The sequence below is a fragment of the Lathamus discolor genome, chromosome 3 (assembly GCF_037157495.1).
Source record: "Lathamus discolor isolate bLatDis1 chromosome 3, bLatDis1.hap1, whole genome shotgun sequence".
Taxonomy (NCBI): Eukaryota; Metazoa; Chordata; class Aves; order Psittaciformes; family Psittacidae; genus Lathamus; species Lathamus discolor.
This window is the reverse complement of record NC_088886.1, coordinates 34,071,223-34,088,773: the sequence shown is the minus strand read 5'-3', so window position 1 is coordinate 34,088,773 and position 17,551 is coordinate 34,071,223. Positions and strand designations below refer to the sequence as shown.

General features: G+C 38.9%; 1 protein-coding gene across 1 annotated transcript in view; it reads left to right on the top strand.

Annotated features, from left to right (window-relative positions):
* The window catches only part of FNDC3B (fibronectin type III domain containing 3B), a 206,927-nt gene extending 189,376 nt beyond the window's left edge, over nt 1-17,551 (top strand). Inside the window, exons 24-26 of the mRNA XM_065674575.1 lie at nt 3,321-3,487; nt 6,224-6,351; nt 14,013-17,551. Coding sequence (XP_065530647.1) covers nt 3,321-3,487; nt 6,224-6,351; nt 14,013-14,324 — 607 coding nt within the window. The 3' untranslated portion in view covers nt 14,325-17,551. The remainder of the gene's footprint in view (nt 1-3,320; nt 3,488-6,223; nt 6,352-14,012) is intronic.

The window sequence follows — 17,551 nt, the reverse complement described above, 5'->3', positions numbered from 1 at the left end:
CAACTTATTCTTGACTCCATCACTAGGCATATCAAGGATGAGGGGGTCATTAAGAACAGCCAACATGGTTTTATGAGGGGGAAGTCATGTATGACCAACCTTATAGCCTTCTATGAGGAAGTGACTAGGTGGAGGGATGATGGTAGAGCGGTAGATGTGGTTTTTCTTGATTTCAGTAAGGCATTTGATACTGTCTCCCACAGCATCCTCATAGATAAGCTGAGGAAGTGTGGGCTTGACGATCAAGTAGTGAGGTGGATCGAGAACTGGTTGAAAGGAAGAAGGCAGAGAGTTGTGGTCAATGGCGCAGAATCTAGCTGGAGGTCTGTGACTAGTGGAGTTCCTCAGGGGTCGGTGCTGGGACCGGTGCTGTTTAATATTTTCATCAATGACCTGGATGAGGGAACTGAGTGCACCCTCAGCAAGTTTGCTGATGACACAAAACTGGGAGGAGTGGCTGACACACCAGAGGACTGTGCTGCCATTCAGCGAGACCTGGACAGGCTGGAGAGTTGGGCGGGGAGAAACTTGATGAAATTTAACAAGGGCAAGTGTAGAGTCTTGCATCTGGGGAAGAACAACCCCATGTACCAGTACAGGTTGGGGGTTGACCTGCTGGAAAGTAGTGAAGGGGAAAGGGACCTGGGGGTCCTGGTGGATAGGAGGATGACCATGAGCCAGCAATGTGCTCTTGTGGCCAAGAAGGCAAATGGCATCTTAGGGTGCATTAGAAAGGGAGTGGTTAGTAGGTCAAGAGAGGTTCTCCTCCCCCTCTACTCAGCCTTGGTGAGGCCGCATCTGGAATATTGCGTCCAGTTCTGGGCCCCTCTGTTCAAGAAGGACAGGGAATTGCTTGAAGGAGTCCAGCGCAGAGCCACAAAGATGATTAAGGGAGTGGAACATCTCCCTTATGAGGAGAGGCTGAGGGAGCTGGGTCTCTTTAGCTTGCAAAAGAGGAGACTGAGGGGTGACCTCATCAATGTTTACAAATATGTGAAGGGTAGGTGTCAGGATGATGGAGCTAGGCTTTTTTCAGTGATATCCAGTGATAGGACAAGGGGCAATGGGTGTAAACTGGAGCATAGGAAGTTCCACGTTAACATCAGGAAGAACTTCTTTACTGTAAGAGTGACAGAGCACTGGAACAGGCTGCCCAGGGGGGTTGTGGAGTCTCCTACACTGGAGATATTCAAGGCCCACCTGGACAAGTTCCTGTGTGATGTACTGTAGGTTACCCTGCTCTTGCAGGGGGGTTGGACTAGATGATCTTTTTAGGTCCCTTCCAACCCTTGGGATTCTGTGATTCTGTGATTCTGTTTTGAGATAGAGAAGTTAAATGCACTGGAGATTTCTGTAAGGATTTTTCTAGAGGAACTGGATTCCATGGACCTGGAGTATTAGTCCAGTTCCCAAATGACAGGAAGAGCTCAAGTGTTTTGCCAGATTGTTTTTGCAGTGTTATGAAACCTTAGTCTTATTCAAACGGAGAAAATGTGATTTGAGGACTAGATTATTGGTATTAATCATATAAATATGTCTAGCCCAAACTGGGGGATGGGTGTGCTTGTCTGCTGGCTGGTAAGGTGTATTTATCCTTGCTTGCTTACCTGGCTCCATAGATGATTACAAAGAGATCAGTAGTCTAAAATACTGCGTCAAAAAATCTTTTGTTTTGCTATCCGTTGCCCTCAGAGAAGGGTCAGAGACAAGTCTCTGCACTTCTGTGAGTACTGCAGTGGTTTCTGAGACAGCCACCTGATTGAGCTACAAAAAGTGGAGAGAGAGAGAGACAGTAGTCTTGTCTCTTCAGTCTTAATGCTGTCCTAAATACATGTGCTTTGTTCATCACACAGTGAATCACAAGAAATTTTATGCCATGAGGAAGGTCTGTGGCAGTCTTTTGAAACATGCCATAGCTGTTTTTGTGAGCCTAAAAAATGTGGAATAGCAAGCAGTCCTTAAAACTGTATAAGGTTGAATAACTAAATTCTTCTTTGAAAATCTGCTCTAAAATACCCTTTTACAAACTTGTAGGTATGGATCTTTGATTGCCAGTCAAGAGGAGGAGATCACTAAAACTCAGAGGGGGTAGTAAATCACATTAGTCCTCAGGGTACATTTCTAGCAATTTAAATTATCTGAACATTTCTTTTCATTACAGATGATTCTTGATGTCTTTGTACTTCTGTGGATTTCAGTCATAATGTAACATGAATTGATTTCTGTCCCTGAGAGCTAATGACAGACCCTGTTTCTTTGAAATGCTCAAATTGGTTATACTGTGTATCTTATGCAAAGCCAAAGGATAGAGCTAGCACCGAGACATGGAGGTCAAAACCAAATTTCTTCCTGGCTTCCTGGTAATTTCAAATCCACTGAAATGGATAAGACAATTTGAGTAAGTGTACATCAATAAAAACCCATGTGATCCTAAGCAGGGTTGGGATCTTAGTTAGGAACTGCTGGCTAACATATAGCTATTACTGGAAAGCTTCTGTCTGAGCAGAGCAACTGAAAATCAAGTCTGATTCACTCTAGCAACTGTACTTTTTTTGGAGAACATTGCTGGACAAGTTTGGGTGCTGAGGTTTGGTTTTGTCAATGGAAATATTATATAAGTTACTTCCGTAGTGTCATGTCTTTTTCTTCTTCTCAGCCTGCTCTCAGACAGTAAGGGCAGACAGAGCTCCTAAGTGGGCACCCTTTTCCATCCTCCATATCCCTCTCATTGTAATCATGCTTCCCCTTTGCCTTTTCATTCATACTGTCTTTGCCACTAGGCCATCTTCAGTCCATGAACTCTTCAAAAAACATATGACTGTATTATATCATCCCTATGTTCTGATTTAAATACAGTTATTCTGGTTCAAGATGGCATAGATAAGTGTAAGATACAGTCTTTGGATCTTAATGTGCGAATAAAGTCCAAATCAAGCAATAAAAGATTCAAAGTATTTACCTCATTTTAAACTTACTTTTAAACCATCAGGGCATGCAGTGTATTGTAGCAGAGCACAAGTTGGATCCATTTTGATTAGTAGGTAGTAGGAAATGCATTGACAGTTGTTTTTCTCATTCACGTTATCGTTTTCCAAGGTAAGTAGGAGCTGGAAAAGAGACCATGAACTTCTGCTTTCTCCAGCCTACTAATCATTGTTAGTGTGCTAATAACATGCCGGTTTTATACTTGCCTTTAACAGCTCAGAAAAGCACATTATGCCAGTTTTCATAGTACAGATACCTTGTGCTGATATCTGTAATAGCCAGCAATGTCAGAGGCACGCCCATGTAACTGCATGCTCTCGTTTTATTTTTTCCAGGTTTATTCCAATTTATAGGGGACCAAGTCATACATACAAAATACAAAGGCTGACAGAATCCACATGTTACTCATTCAGAATACAAGCAGTCAATGATGCTGGGGAGGGACCTTTCTCAGACATATGTACCTTCTGCACAACTAAGTCAGTCCCACCTGCAATCAAAGGTATGTAATAGATTTTTTTACCTATATAATAAGTAACATGTAATTATTAAAGCAATTTGTGTGTATGCAGTGAGTTTGTAAGGGTTACCCTGAGTATGCAATAACGTGAAAAATCAGTTTGTGCTGCTTGTGTATTTCTGTGGATTGTCAAGTTATATTATGTTGGGAAACTAAATTACCACCAAAATATTCATAAAACCACTACAGATGCTGCACCAACCACTACTGTTACACATAAACTGTTAAAATGCTGCTGCTAACAATAGTGTTTACCAGGGATTCTTCTGTATATATATGTATACATACCAGCTTAAACATTAGTAGAGTTTAATGTTGGTTTTAGTTGTTTAGATGATGTTCAACATGGAACTTTAGTGTTTATTTTCCCTTTAATGTATAAAATTAATTATGATACTTCACATACATGAAGTGTTAGATTTAGAACTCACTTAGCTTGTGTTCCTCCAGAAGAGCAAAAGGCCGAATTAAATGAAATTTTATAATGAAGCATCTTTTACTGTGTGTAAATTTTGGCCTAAGTAGTTTTCTGCCTTCTTTCCAAGGAGAACTATTGCAAAGACAGTGGATTCTCTGTGTCAACTGGCAGATAAAGTGAGCTGAAATCAGATGCACCTTTTTTTCCCTGTGTTTGAAACTCCTCTGTCAAGCAGTACCATTTACTGTGAGAAGTGGCAACTCTTAGCTTGTCAGAGAGGTTTTGTTTGTTCTGCTGTATTTAAAATCTGGCTTTGGTGATTTTTGACACCATTTGTAATCAGAGATTTAGAGAAGGGAGAACACTGCTGGGGTATAATTTCCCCAGTCCCTAGGTTAGCTGCTCTGAATTACCCCCAGGAAGAACAACACTTGAGCATAGAGAGAACGCTGGAAGACTGGCTTCACTATACTAAAATCAGCATATGCAAGAATCCCACCTCTGTTTCTACCTGAGTATCCTTGGGTTTTGGCTTTTGCTTCAGTGCTGTTTCTATAGGAAGTTACCTGTATATATGTGTTTGGTGTAAAGTTTGAGGGTAAATATACTTGCCCAATGGTGAATTGTCATGATTCACTCTTATTAGCAGTTGTGAGCTATGCTGCCCAGCAAAACAAAGGGAGCTCATGCTAGATGAACCAGGCTGGTATAGATGATAGTAGCAGGGAGGGTGCGCTTCACAGCTTTAGCATATGCGAGTTGTTGGAGTGACTGAGCACAAGCACATGTCACTTGCAGATGCCAAGTCCATGTTGTCGTTGCTTCTTTTAACTGCACTAAATGAATAAAACTATAGCACAGGGTGCACTGCAGTCACATTTTTATTTTCCTCGGTAGAAATCCATTTTATTAAATTCAGATCTCACCTAGGTTTTGGTTTTGAGCTCCCTGCCTATTTGGTTCCTCTTAAATATGACTCATACCCTCAACTGAATATCAAGCAGTTAATACAGTGTAAATACCACGTCATGTGTGGGCTGGGACCTCAGGTACATGACAAAACACTGGCTGTAATGGGAAAAGGGCACAACAAAAATTGCGTTAGTGAACACTGCCAAAGGGAGGCAATGCTACAGGGAAAAGAGATCTGTTGAGGCAAAATTATGATGTTGATTCCTGTCTGTGTTTGGAGCAATACAGAGGAATGTATGTGATAAACTTAATATAGTTTTTCATGCACATTTTTATTCTCCTATAAAGTATCCTAATTGCTCACTTAGTGATGCCAACCCTGAAATAGCATTATTGTTAATGGCAGTCAAAAATCTACGTGTATTGGGGTGAGGGATGGAAGAAAAAGGGAAAATAATTGAGAGTGTTGTTGTCAGCTGAGATGGAGTCATCTATTATCAGTCTCTCAGCACTGGCAGATGTGCAGAGAGAAGCAAATGGATATTGATTACATTTGGGTCCCCATATGATTCATGTGTTTGTCTTGGGTAGTAACAAATTAGTCTAAAATTCACGTAATGTATGCAGCAGCAGCAGCATTTGTTTCTTTGATAGACACTCCTGTTGTCTGTTTTCATAGGGTTGGGAAGCTAGATTGCCGTTAACAAGCTCATGTCCTTGCATGTGCACATGTTAACCACTTGGCAGAGTATTCAGCACCGTTGTTTCTCCCAGTTCTGGTTTTTTGTCATGTTCTTGCTTACTGTGCCTGATCAAGAGGTTGGTGGACCTTGGATGCCGTCGCAGTTGTTTTGATGCCTTCCAGTGGCAGATGCTTAATTGTACATCTGAACATGCTGCTGCCGTTAGTACTCTGCTCAGCTCACCTGCAAGCTTGCTGTTGGGCATAGTGCAGCATCTTTTGGCTTTCAGCTGGTGAAAGGCCTTTCTCCGAAGGACAGCAGCATTGTAACAGCTGACTGAATTTCTCTAGAGTTCTAGTGAAAGTCCTAGTCTAAGCCTGGCCGGAAATAGCACATCTGATTATCTGAATGTCAGGCTCAGAAGCAGATGTGAGTCCAAGTCTTTAAAATTATGCTTATAACTTTTATTTCCTAGGCTGCAAGCACACATTGCTAGCTCATATCCTGTCTTTCATCCACTAGTACCCCCAAGTCCTCCTCAGGGGTACTCTCAATCCCTTCATCCCCCAGCCTGTACTGATAGCTGTGGTAATGTCCCAAAGTCCTTTTTTAAAAATGTGCTCATATATATTACAGTGCACATAAATGAATAAGATTTCAATGCCATCTTTGTATTAAATGCTGACACATTTCATTTTATTGTAGCTCCTCGAGTGACACAGCTGGGAGGAAATGCCTGTGAAATTACCTGGGAAATGGTCCCACCCATGAAGGGCGATCCTGTTGGTTATGTTCTGCAGGTACTGGTTGGAAGAGAATCTGAATACAAGCAGGTAGGAAAGTGGTCTCGTTTTAATATTGCTAAATCAATGAGATAAAGGAAATGTTTTTGAACATTTGCTGTGCTGCTTTGTTCTACTGTATTGAATTGCACCCTATGGTGATGTGTCAGGGGAACTCTGGTAAAGGCTAAGTCAAAATTAAGGGCTGTAGTAGGTTGGGGTTTCCCCTGAGGAGTTATATAGAACATGGTTTTCTGTTGAAGTGATTTGCACTCTGTTCGCATTTAATCATTATTTCTAATGGAACTAACCTTTGAAACGCTATGGTTCTGTCCACCCGTGCTTTCTTCTCAACTGATAACCAGCCGTGGAAAAGAGGGAGAGTTCCACTATTTCACCTTCTCAGAAATCAGTTTTGCCCATCAAAATGAGTTATCTTCATCATGAACGTGGGTGTTGTCTCAGCACTGGGTCACATCACTAACTTACTGTCTGTCAGCTAAGCTGCAGTAGCTATATGCATGCTCGTAGCTCCTATTATGTGAATAGGAGATGAAATACATGCATGTCTTTTAGCGATTTTTCTGGCCAATGCATTTAACTTTGCTGGGGCATGGGTGCAGTCACTTGCTACTATTTAACTGAAAAGTAATGTTAATAATGTTAACTTAATTGAAGTGCAAGCCCTAAATTTACTTTAAATCTGTTTTGTTCCCTGCAAGTGAGTATATATTTTGCATGTGTATCTCAAGGGACATATCATGTTAGAAAAGTTTTGCAAATTGTTTTTAAGTGTTGCACAAATAAAAAATATTGTAGCTTTTCAGGCTATTAAATACACCCATGAGAAAAAAACAGTGTCTTAAGTGACTGGATTTTCTATAGCAGTTGCCAGAGCATTTTGCAAGATCCAGGGATAGTACAGCTGGATAAGGAGATAAATAGCTGCATGAAGTAATTTTTTATGTCCCACTGTCATGGAAATAAATGCAACAAATAGCTATTTCAAGCTATTTATGCGCTGTGCAAGACTTCATATCACATGTTGAGTCACTCGTCCTCAGAAGCTTTCCTCTTCGCTCACCTTCCAGGACAGAGCTGTCTTTGTTCTCTGACACAAAATCATAGAATATCTCAAGTTGGGACCCATAAGGATGATATGTTTTACACCAGCTCAGATGCAGATGCTTCATGAAATAAAAATCCACTTTTAAAACCCCTCTTAAAATTGAAACTTTTCAACTAATGAACATGTAAAATTGTTTTTCTGTTACAGTGCTGTCATTCTATCAACAGTCAGATCACTTTGCAGCAATTTAAAGGCAACTACATAAGGGAAGGCATTAAACAGTTTAAATAGGAAAGCATGTTAAATCCCCATAGAGTCTTTGTGCCTCCTCCCAGTTGATTTACTTCAGATGAATACAGCTGATAGGTGACCAAAACCAGTTTCCTCATTTTGTCTTAAACCGCTAATCTTGTAAAAGCTTATGAGTGTAATTTCATATGCAGCTATATCCTGGAGCAGAACAAACCAGTGAAATGGTAAAGCATTTACAAACGTCACCATCTGTAGAAGTGACTATGCACAGCAGAATTCAAGATGATGATGCTTGTCAATCTATTTTTTGTGTAGGGGATGGGAGAATGTTTGGGATATGTTTGTGTTTCTCCCCCAGGAAATTTTACAATGATGTTTGTGTTCTGGCAAAGATATTTGTTATTCTGACAAACTTCCTAGGAATATGACAATATGACTTTTGTAATACTAGCTTAGCATTTATAGTCTTATGTCTTTTAAACTGGTGCGATGGCATTTTATTGGCACGAATGTTGTATGCTTTCCGTAGTAGATTTTAGTCTTTTCATCCAAATAAAGGCTTGAAAAAGGAAGATTCTATCATCATGAAAACTGAGTTAGAACTTTTTAATGATGATTGTGTTTGAGTTTTCAGACACAGCTGTATCCTGTGGCTGTTTGGGGAACAGTTGTGCACATGGTGTGGCACAGTGTTGAGCACAGAGTCTCCCTGGGCTTGATAAGAAAGCTTACAGAAATCCTTAGGAAGCACAAATGTGATGCTCAATTCCTATTTCTGGGAAAATTTTACATTACAGACCTTGACCCAACTCCTTGCTAGGAAGACGTTTAGAAGGTGCAGAATGCGATGTTCTGCCATATTAGTTTCATTAATAGAAGAAAAACTTCATCTGGGTTCTTTGTGCTGATTAAGCATGAAGTAGTCTGCTTCAGCTTATTCTGGCACAGGCTCAGGTGCATGCTAAAGTAGCCACGTTTCACTTCCCTTATTCACACAGCATGGCTCCTTACTGCACAGCACTGATTTTTCTGGACCTGCCTGTGAATCAGTATAAAGTAGGGCATGGTAGCACCTCTCCAGTGTGTTTTGGATCTAAAGTGAATAAATATAGAAACCTAATTATGAAATAAAACATTAATAGGAGAAAACAAAGTCTTATTGTCATCTGTTAACTCTCAAAGCTTGAGCTCCTTGTAAATCCATTGCTGCGTATGCCATCCTGGAGATGAAACTCTTGAGAGAAGAGCACCTAGGAGTAGACCACTGCTCTGTACTTGCACCTCGCTTATGTTGTAGAAACAAAATCAAGTTACAGAAAATACTCTTCAATAATTTATAAAATAAACTAAATCACTTTAGCATTTCCTTCCCCTGCTGTGACATGAGCCATTTACATGCTTTGGGGCAAAGCTATAGTTTCTCTAGATCATCGCACCTGAGCTGAGCTCGCTCCCCTGGTAACCCAATGTATGCAGCCCTCTACATTGCAAAAGTCATTGCTGTTCCACAATTTGTTGGAGCAGAGTTAGTATCAAAGTATTCAAAAGCTCTGTGTTTTACAGACTCAGGCTATAGCTGTCCCTGTCCTCTGGGGGAACACGTAAATATTTCTCTGATGAGAACTGTCTGAAAAAACTGAATTTGCGAAAGCTAAGCACATAACATTGTAGCTCCCTAAAAAATGAGTTCAACAAAATCCTCAAGCGATGTGTTCCTTTTTGTGTATTTGTTAGTTCTATCTATTTGAATACTTAAAAACAAGGATTGACACATGACAGCTCTTTGTAGGAAATCAATTTTTCCTTTTTTATGAATCAGGATGTAAATCACAGCTGCCTCCAGGAATCAGTGGCCCAAATTTGTTTTTCTGTTTCTTGCACTTTCACCTAGCAAAACTTACTTAGTCAGAACTTACCTTAAAACTGTGTTAAAATTTCTCCAGCTTTGCATAGTTTTAATTTGGAATTTGGGGAGTGGGGTGGGTTGTGCAGCGCTAGCAGGAGTTGAAGCTTGGGATAACAGTTGTAACACTCGCAGCCTAAGTTTTAGTTTAGTTCCCCAGCTGAGCAGCTCTGGGGATTGAATTACTGAGGAGCCAGCTCTTCATAAGAGCTGACCACAGGAAATGAGAGCTGAGCTTTAAAGCTTATCCTTAGATTGTTTGCCAGTGAGGCAAAATGTTCTTACGTTTGAAATTTCCGAGAATTTGGAGGCAGCAGTGTTTCACCGGCTTCTGTCACATCTCCTCTGGGAGAAAACTGCCCCCAAATGCTTTCCAAAGAAGAGAACATATGGGTGGGATACACTGGGTCTGTAAAAAAATCCCCCAGCAGTGTAGGGCGAAGCCTGCTGGGGTCTGCACTGAGGTGGGTGCCTGGGAGAACCCGGTTGGCTTAACAAGCTCTGATTTTTATTAGTTTTACTTTGTTTCAGACTTTGTAGATGCACAGTTTCTGCAATGCATTCAGTGTATTGTTAATCTGTATAAAGCTCCAATCAGCTAAAAATGGGGTTTCCCTCTCTCTTTAAAATAGGGAGTCGAAGGCACTTGTGCTGGTTGTATGCCGGAGTGCAACATACTTGTAGAGTACACATTGGCATGTGTTGTTAGTGCTGCTTGCACTGAGTATTTTCTTTGCCTCCAGATGCCAATTTTGTGTCATCAGATGGAGCAAATAATTTTCTTTTGGTAATTTTTCAGTGCAGCCCAGCTTGCAGGAATTGATCTGAGGGACTCTTGTGTCCATTGTTCAAGGGACAAGGCTGTCCCTGCAGCTCCTAAGGGTTTATGAGCATCTCAGCATTGCAGTGAGTGAATCTGATTTTGAGTTTGGATAGAATAATAACCTAGTTTCTGAAAGAAAAATCTGTCAAATGGCTTAGAAGAAATTAAACCTTTCGAGCGGGCATGCTTTCTAAATAGATTGAAACCTGCCTCTTATTCTTGATCTTCTTATATCTCAATCTTCACCATACAAAATAGGCTTTTATTAATTAGGAAGTACACTGGTCATTGCAATGGTGCACAACAACCAAGTAAAGTTATTTTATACTTGAAGTGTGTTGCTTATAGGGCAATCGTGGCTGTCATTTTTATTATTTGGAAATGATGAAGAGGGGAGTGGAATTATTTAATTACATTGGTGAAACTGAGAAATACTTCCCTACAGGAATTCTCTGAGCTGTCCAGCTTGATCAGTAGGATCAAATGCCTAAGAGGCTTCAGCAGCATTTTGTTACTTGTGATGATATTCTCATTGAGGCAGCCAGGCAAAAAGCTCATCATGTTTTTATTTTGTTCTCAGGTGCCTATACAGAACAGCTGTTTTTAGGAAATGAAAGTGATAAATTGGCTAGCCGCTTCACTTTGACTTGTTTTCCACCAAAGCATAATGTGCTACATGTGAAAAAGTATGCTGCTTCATAAGTTATTTGGGTTCATATTTGTGCAGCAAATTTAAAGATCTTGTACAAAATGGTCAATTTTTAATTATTTTTTTTTCCTCTGTTTAACAAAACGTGTGAAGTCCATTAACAGAGTGTAACTGTGTTCACAACCAAGCATGTATCTTTGTGCTGAGGGCATGCTGCGTTGGCTTAGCCTGGTGCTATAGATTCTACTACAGGGAACAATGAACAGCAGCCAATAGTGTCTTCAGGGTGCTTGCTGCAGCCAGTTGTGGAGGATACAGGAACTACTGTTGGAAGTGAATGACAACTAAGCATAGTTATTTTTTACTCAGTACTAAGAAAGAACTAGGTCCCGTTGCAGGAACTAGGTGATCTTTAAGGTCCCTTCCAACCCCAAACCATTCTATGACTAGTGGATATTAATTAGTGTATTCAATGTACTTTCATTGGTTTTTCAAGCTTTCTTTAAAGATACACTTTTCTCTCACTTGACTGGCCTTTTTCTGGAAAGTGCTGTTGAGTAGCTGGCTTAAGATAACTTGGTCAAGTAGCTGGCTTGAGTGAACTCGGTCATCTATATTTATTAGACTGTAATGAAGATACAGGCCTCTGATTTAGCCAGACAGCCTCCAGTTACACTAGTATTCACCACCTTCACAGAACAAAACAAGTGTAAAGAAAAACCCCAAAACAATTAACTGGACAGGTTTTCTCATTGCAGAGACAGGTTGTATATATCCCATCCCTGAGGGACTAGTTAAGTGTAGTATCTGTTATATGTAATTTACAAAGCTTAGATTGTAAAATTTTTATTAAATGTCATTGTTTGGATTTTACTGGATCTTTATTTTGATTTGGAAGTGGTCATATTGGTTGCAAAGGCTCATTTATGGCAAAGACATGTATTACGGATTATACATCTTGAAATGAAGTTGTTGATTGCAACAGCACCAGAAAACATACCTTGTTTACAGTTGTTTTGTAAGGATAGATGGTTTGAGTCTCAGAGTCTAAAGAAATGGAAGGTAGGTAATTCCTCCAAATAGAAGAATCCTGACTCTGATTCTGTGGAAGAGCACATCCTTTTTTAATGACTCGCTGAACCTACATTTACATGTCAAATGCATGCAACTTTTCTTTGCATGATTATTTGTATTTGGGAGTAAACTGAGGTATTAACCAGCTACAAGATGTAGCATTGATGGTGGAGTAGGTGGAGTGCATTTGCCCACAACAGGTGGGTATTACAAATGTAACTGCCATTGGAAAACAGAGAGACAGAGGTGTTCATGGGATGAGGTATGCTTTGCAAACAGATGTTTCAACCTTCATATTATTTCTGTGGACCACTACAGCAACTTGTGGTTTTGCTTTCCCTGCAATTACTGTATTACTGTAACTTAATGACTCACTTCTTACTGGCATTGCGAAGACAGGCAAAGACAAGGAAGGCAACATAAAGGATGTCCGTAGCTGTGGTTAATCGCACAGATTTATGTATTAATTTGCTGCATTCCCATCACTTAAGCTAACTTTGTGTGAATGCTGAGCATATTTGAGGAAGGTAACATAACTTTATTTAAACGTCGCTTCTTGACTTATGCCTGGAGGTTAAGAAACCTGAGCCAGTTAGAGGACTTCCACTTAGCCCTGTCATTCAAACTATATTTGGAAAAATTGTGAGAGTTTTGTGAAGGATTTAGACTTTTAAAGAAGTTTTCCTAAAAAGTTACCTGAACTGTAAAAGGGGGGGAGAGAACAAATGAAAGAAAAACATGAATCTTTCATCCTAGGCCTTCTCAAGAAATCAGTGACTGGCTTGTTAACTGAGGGATGAGTCTCAGGGGCAAGCATGGGCAGGAAAGCTGGACTTTTTAACTGGTGCTTAGCCAAGCATGTCTCTTCTTTTTCCTCCTGTATTTCTTACTGCAGAGTAATGCACAGGAAATCCTCTGTCAGCTCGTGTTTAATTTCCTTCTGTTACCCCTTTCGAAGTTGATTCCTTACCTCTGGGAGGGCTGATATGCTCTCAGCCTTCTGCTCCTGCAGCGAGGAGAAGGAAACCGGCTAAATGAGCAGAGGAAGAAGTAACTGAAGTTCAGGACTGTTTTGGTTGTTTTTTTCCAGCAGACTCTTTGTGACATTTTTAACTCCTTCAAACACCAGTTTCAATAACCCTCCCTTATATAAATTGTTGACTGGTTGTTCGTTTTCAGAGTACGCAAATGTTTCCAGTGGTCTTTTTCCATTTAAGTCACAAAACTGTCTCTTAGATATTCAGTTATCTCTCATATTGTGACTCGTGCTCTGAGTCATGCGGTACCTACGTTTGATTAACATAAATATATGATGGGTTTGGATTGCTAAAGAACCAAATGCAGTGTGCCCCAGAGGAGTTTTTTATACCTTAATAATATTTTATTGTTTCCACAATTCTGAAAGTGTAATTTCTGTAAAGATTCTGACTCTTGAGGGAAATGTGAGGGAAAATACATTAAAATAGTATTTCTAACCAATTTTATGATTATGCAGTGGATGTCTTCCAATGGCCTTAGTTTGCAGGGGCCAAACACGGTGCTTATGCCTTATATGTGTTTTAGGCATATAGTCACATTTTAAGGATACAGAAATATGTTTATGGTATTTATCATACCCACAAAAGATGAGTAATTCTTATGGTTGATACATTTTCTGAAGTCTTGTCTGTCTTTGCATATATTGACTCTGTTGAATGCGTTGCAATGAGACCTCTCATGGTTTGGGCATCTCGTGATGGATTGAGGCTCCCTTGGTGGCACTTGCCGCTCAGAACGGAGCCTTCTGCGCACAGTGTTTCCCCTCGCTCTGGTGCTGAAGGCTCCTCTCTGGAGATACTCACCTCGGCAAAAATAAAGTTTTTTAAATCGCTTGATGCTGTTAAAGGAGGAGGAGGCTGGCTTGCTCTTTGTATTTGACTGTGCTTGCTGTTTTGTGTTGAAGGTGTACAAGGGAGAAGAGACCACATTCCACATCTCAGGCCTTCAACTCAACACAGACTATCGGTTTCGCGTCTGCGTCTGCCGCCGGTGCTTGGATACCTCACAGGAACTTAGTGGACCTTTCAGCCCATCTGTTGCCTTTATGCTTCAGCGTAATGAGATCATGCTTTCAGGAGAAATGGGAAGCATAGATGATCCTAAGATAAAAGGCATGATTCCTACTGATGAACAGTTTGCAGCCCTCATCGTTCTTGGCTTCGCAAGTTTGTCAATCATATTCGCCTGTATATTACAGTACTTCTTTATGAAGTAGGGGATTCAATGGAAGTTTGAGATACAAATTTAACTAATGCTACGCATTATAATCCTACATTTATTCAGATATTCCTTTTTTTTTTTTTTTAATCCTTTTGTTCTACCATACATTTTATATACTTCTTGGTTTTACAGTTCTAGCTTGAAGAAAGATAAATCAGTGTTTTGGTGCACCTTTTTGAAATTCAAAACTCGGAAGTGGTCAAACTGGAGAAACAAACAAACCAGACACCAAATGCAAGGGTTTTTATTTTTTCCTTCACAGGTTCAAAATTGTCACCAATTTGCCTTTTCAACGTTGTTTTGGGGTTTATTCACTGAAGTTCATACAGTCTCTTATTTTACCTTACTATTTAGGAAATTTTAATCATGAGTCACTTTTTTGTCTCTTCTTTTTCCTTCTAAACATTAGTCACGAGTGTGTATAGTGGCAAGACTAGAATACAGTGTTAGTCAACAGTACCAAGTTTTCCTTGAACAGTATTAGCCATGTTGCCTATGACTTATTCACTACTTTTGCCCCATTTTTCTCAAGGTAAAATGTAAGTTATTTTAACTGTGTAGTGCATTTAAATCGGAACAATATCCTGCAGCTTAAAAACCTTTTTAATTATCTGTTAACTTTTACAGTTACAACACTATAAACTGCCTGTATAAGAAATCAAATAACCAAATTGCATATAAATTATGAAGCATTATAGATTTTTTTACCATTTTGATTCCTAGCAGTAATTTTAAGTAAGAGGGCATTGTGCAATAGTTAGTTATTCCCATGTTCAGCTATTTAAAAGCTGCTTTAACTTGTCTGTTTGTCACTGTATATAACTATTCCTAATCTAATACTAGATATTATTCTATTATGTTCAGCCTGATTTATATGATTATTGCTGGTGACAGCTTACTGCCTCTACTGAATTAGGTGAGATTTTCACTCAGTGTAAGCAAACTTTACTGTCGGTTGATCTTTTTTTACTACTATTATTTTTTGGAGGGGTATCCATTTTATGGAACTTTCTTGGAGGTATCAGAAATTAGGTCTGTCTATTTTAAATACCTTAAATGGGTATCTACGCTATTCTTACTACAGGGCCGATTGAAATAATAACTTGGTACATGGCAAAATTCAGATGAGAGTCTTGCAGGAAGAATAGTCCCTGCTCTGATGGGAGCATGTGCCCCTCCTGCCTGCCCCTTCCCAGACACATATTTTAATTCATCAGGATACTAGATTTTTAACTCTGGAGTCATTGGATTATTTATATTAAGTCAACATTGTGCAAGTACCTCAGGGACATAAATGAGCTGGAGGTGCAAATAGATTCCAAAAGGGTGCAACAGACACAGTGTATTTCCCTGCCTCTTGTTTTTGTATATTTTTGCTACTTGGTTTTGCTTTTGTCCTAGCTATTTTGTGCTCTTGTCTCCATTGTCTTAAGATTCAGTGTCCTGTACTAGCATAATATTCCCTTAACCAAAGTAATGGGGAAGAAACGACATTATTTTTGTTTTAGGTTTATTTATACTATATACTGCATACAGTACTTTAAATACCAATTACAGTGCAATCTTTTATTTATTGTAAAAAAAAAAAATAAAAAGTGTACTTATGTACTAATCCCCCTCTCCACCCTCCCCATAGCATGTTATATTTTGTCTGTTTTATACTGTTGTACTTAGGTCAACTTTTTACCTGACAGCATTCCTAGTAGTATTAATCTTCTTACATTTTCTTGTGTTTTTGAAGATGGGAGCATCTAGTACATTAAATGCCAAAAAAAGGAAAAAAAAAAAAAAAGAAAAAAATACCATTATCAGTGATTCAAACGTTTACATGTATCCAAAAACATAATCATCTCTGGAAAGAAAGTGCTAAGATCAATGAATTATTCTGTGTGCCTCTCTAGATGTAGCAGATATTAGAAATGTTCTGTATTTTGTTATTGACTATAATTAGTTTAATTTAGCCTTGCAAACTAATGGCATTGAGCTAAATATATATATTTTTTTGGTTTTGCCAAAGTCATGGCTTGTCAAATTTATTTACATCTTATTTAAAATTATTTGTGATACAAAACTTTGTGACCTTGCATCTGTATTTTGTGAGCAAAGCATATACAGCTGTTTTCAGTGGAGGGGAAAGAGAGTATTTTTGCAAGCAATGAAAAAACTGCTAGTTTGGAAACCCAGAAATTTTAAGAGATTCCCTTTTTTGTTTTTGTTCCAGCAGTGCTGCTATGAAGTCCAAGCTTGACACCTTTAAAAAAAAAAAAAAAAAGAAAAAAAAAGGAAAAAAACATACCCACCATGCTTTAGGTGATTTGATCAATTTTGATCTTGAGAGTTTGAAATACAAATTGTGCTAAAAGTGGTGAGCAGAAGCAATCAGTTGCTCTTGAAGCATTTCTGTCACTGCTAGTTTGTTTGTTTGGTGTCCCTTATAATCAATGCTACTGAGAACACCCAGTCCAACCCTGAGATTATCTGAGCAAGTATTCTGTAGGAGTTAGGACAGACCCTAAATTAAGTTTAATTTGTCATTATTTTTAGTTTGTATATTCTGCCATAGTGATCTGATTGTCATTCATATAATGACAAGAAAATAAGGCATCACAGATGTTAAACCATTCCTGTTGTGATTGCCATTACCACTGATGTGCCCTTTGCTGATGCCTTTTCCCACATATCCTTATGCCCTTTGGTGCAGCAGTATCAGGCGTTGAATCCAACCCAAGTGCTCTCTGCTCTCAAAGAAATGATGAACAACAAAAACAAAGGTAGAATGAAACACTAAATATTTAAAACCCTTAATGGAGGAGAGAGATGGTTTTGTATGGTTCTGCCTTTTTCTTTATGAACTTGAAATATTTTCTAATCCAGTTTGTTGGCTACAGTAGCTCAGTATTCAGTGTCATGATTGAAAAAGTGCCCTAACTGAATGTGTATGAACCTTATCCTTGCACAGTTCTTTAAATTGAAAAAAATAAAATGTTTTTACCTCACTATGGGAACATACATTCCAAGCTTTTCAACTTTAAAAAAAAAATAATCATAAGTTTTCTTGTATTGTAAATTTTAGACTATTTCATATGCATTATATTAAAACTGCCATATCAATTTTAATGTATAGATTTTGCAAATACTACACTATGTATGTAAGACTTAACTGTATCTGTAGTGTATATGTAATATATTTATGCCCAATAAATGTTTTAATTCTTTCTGATA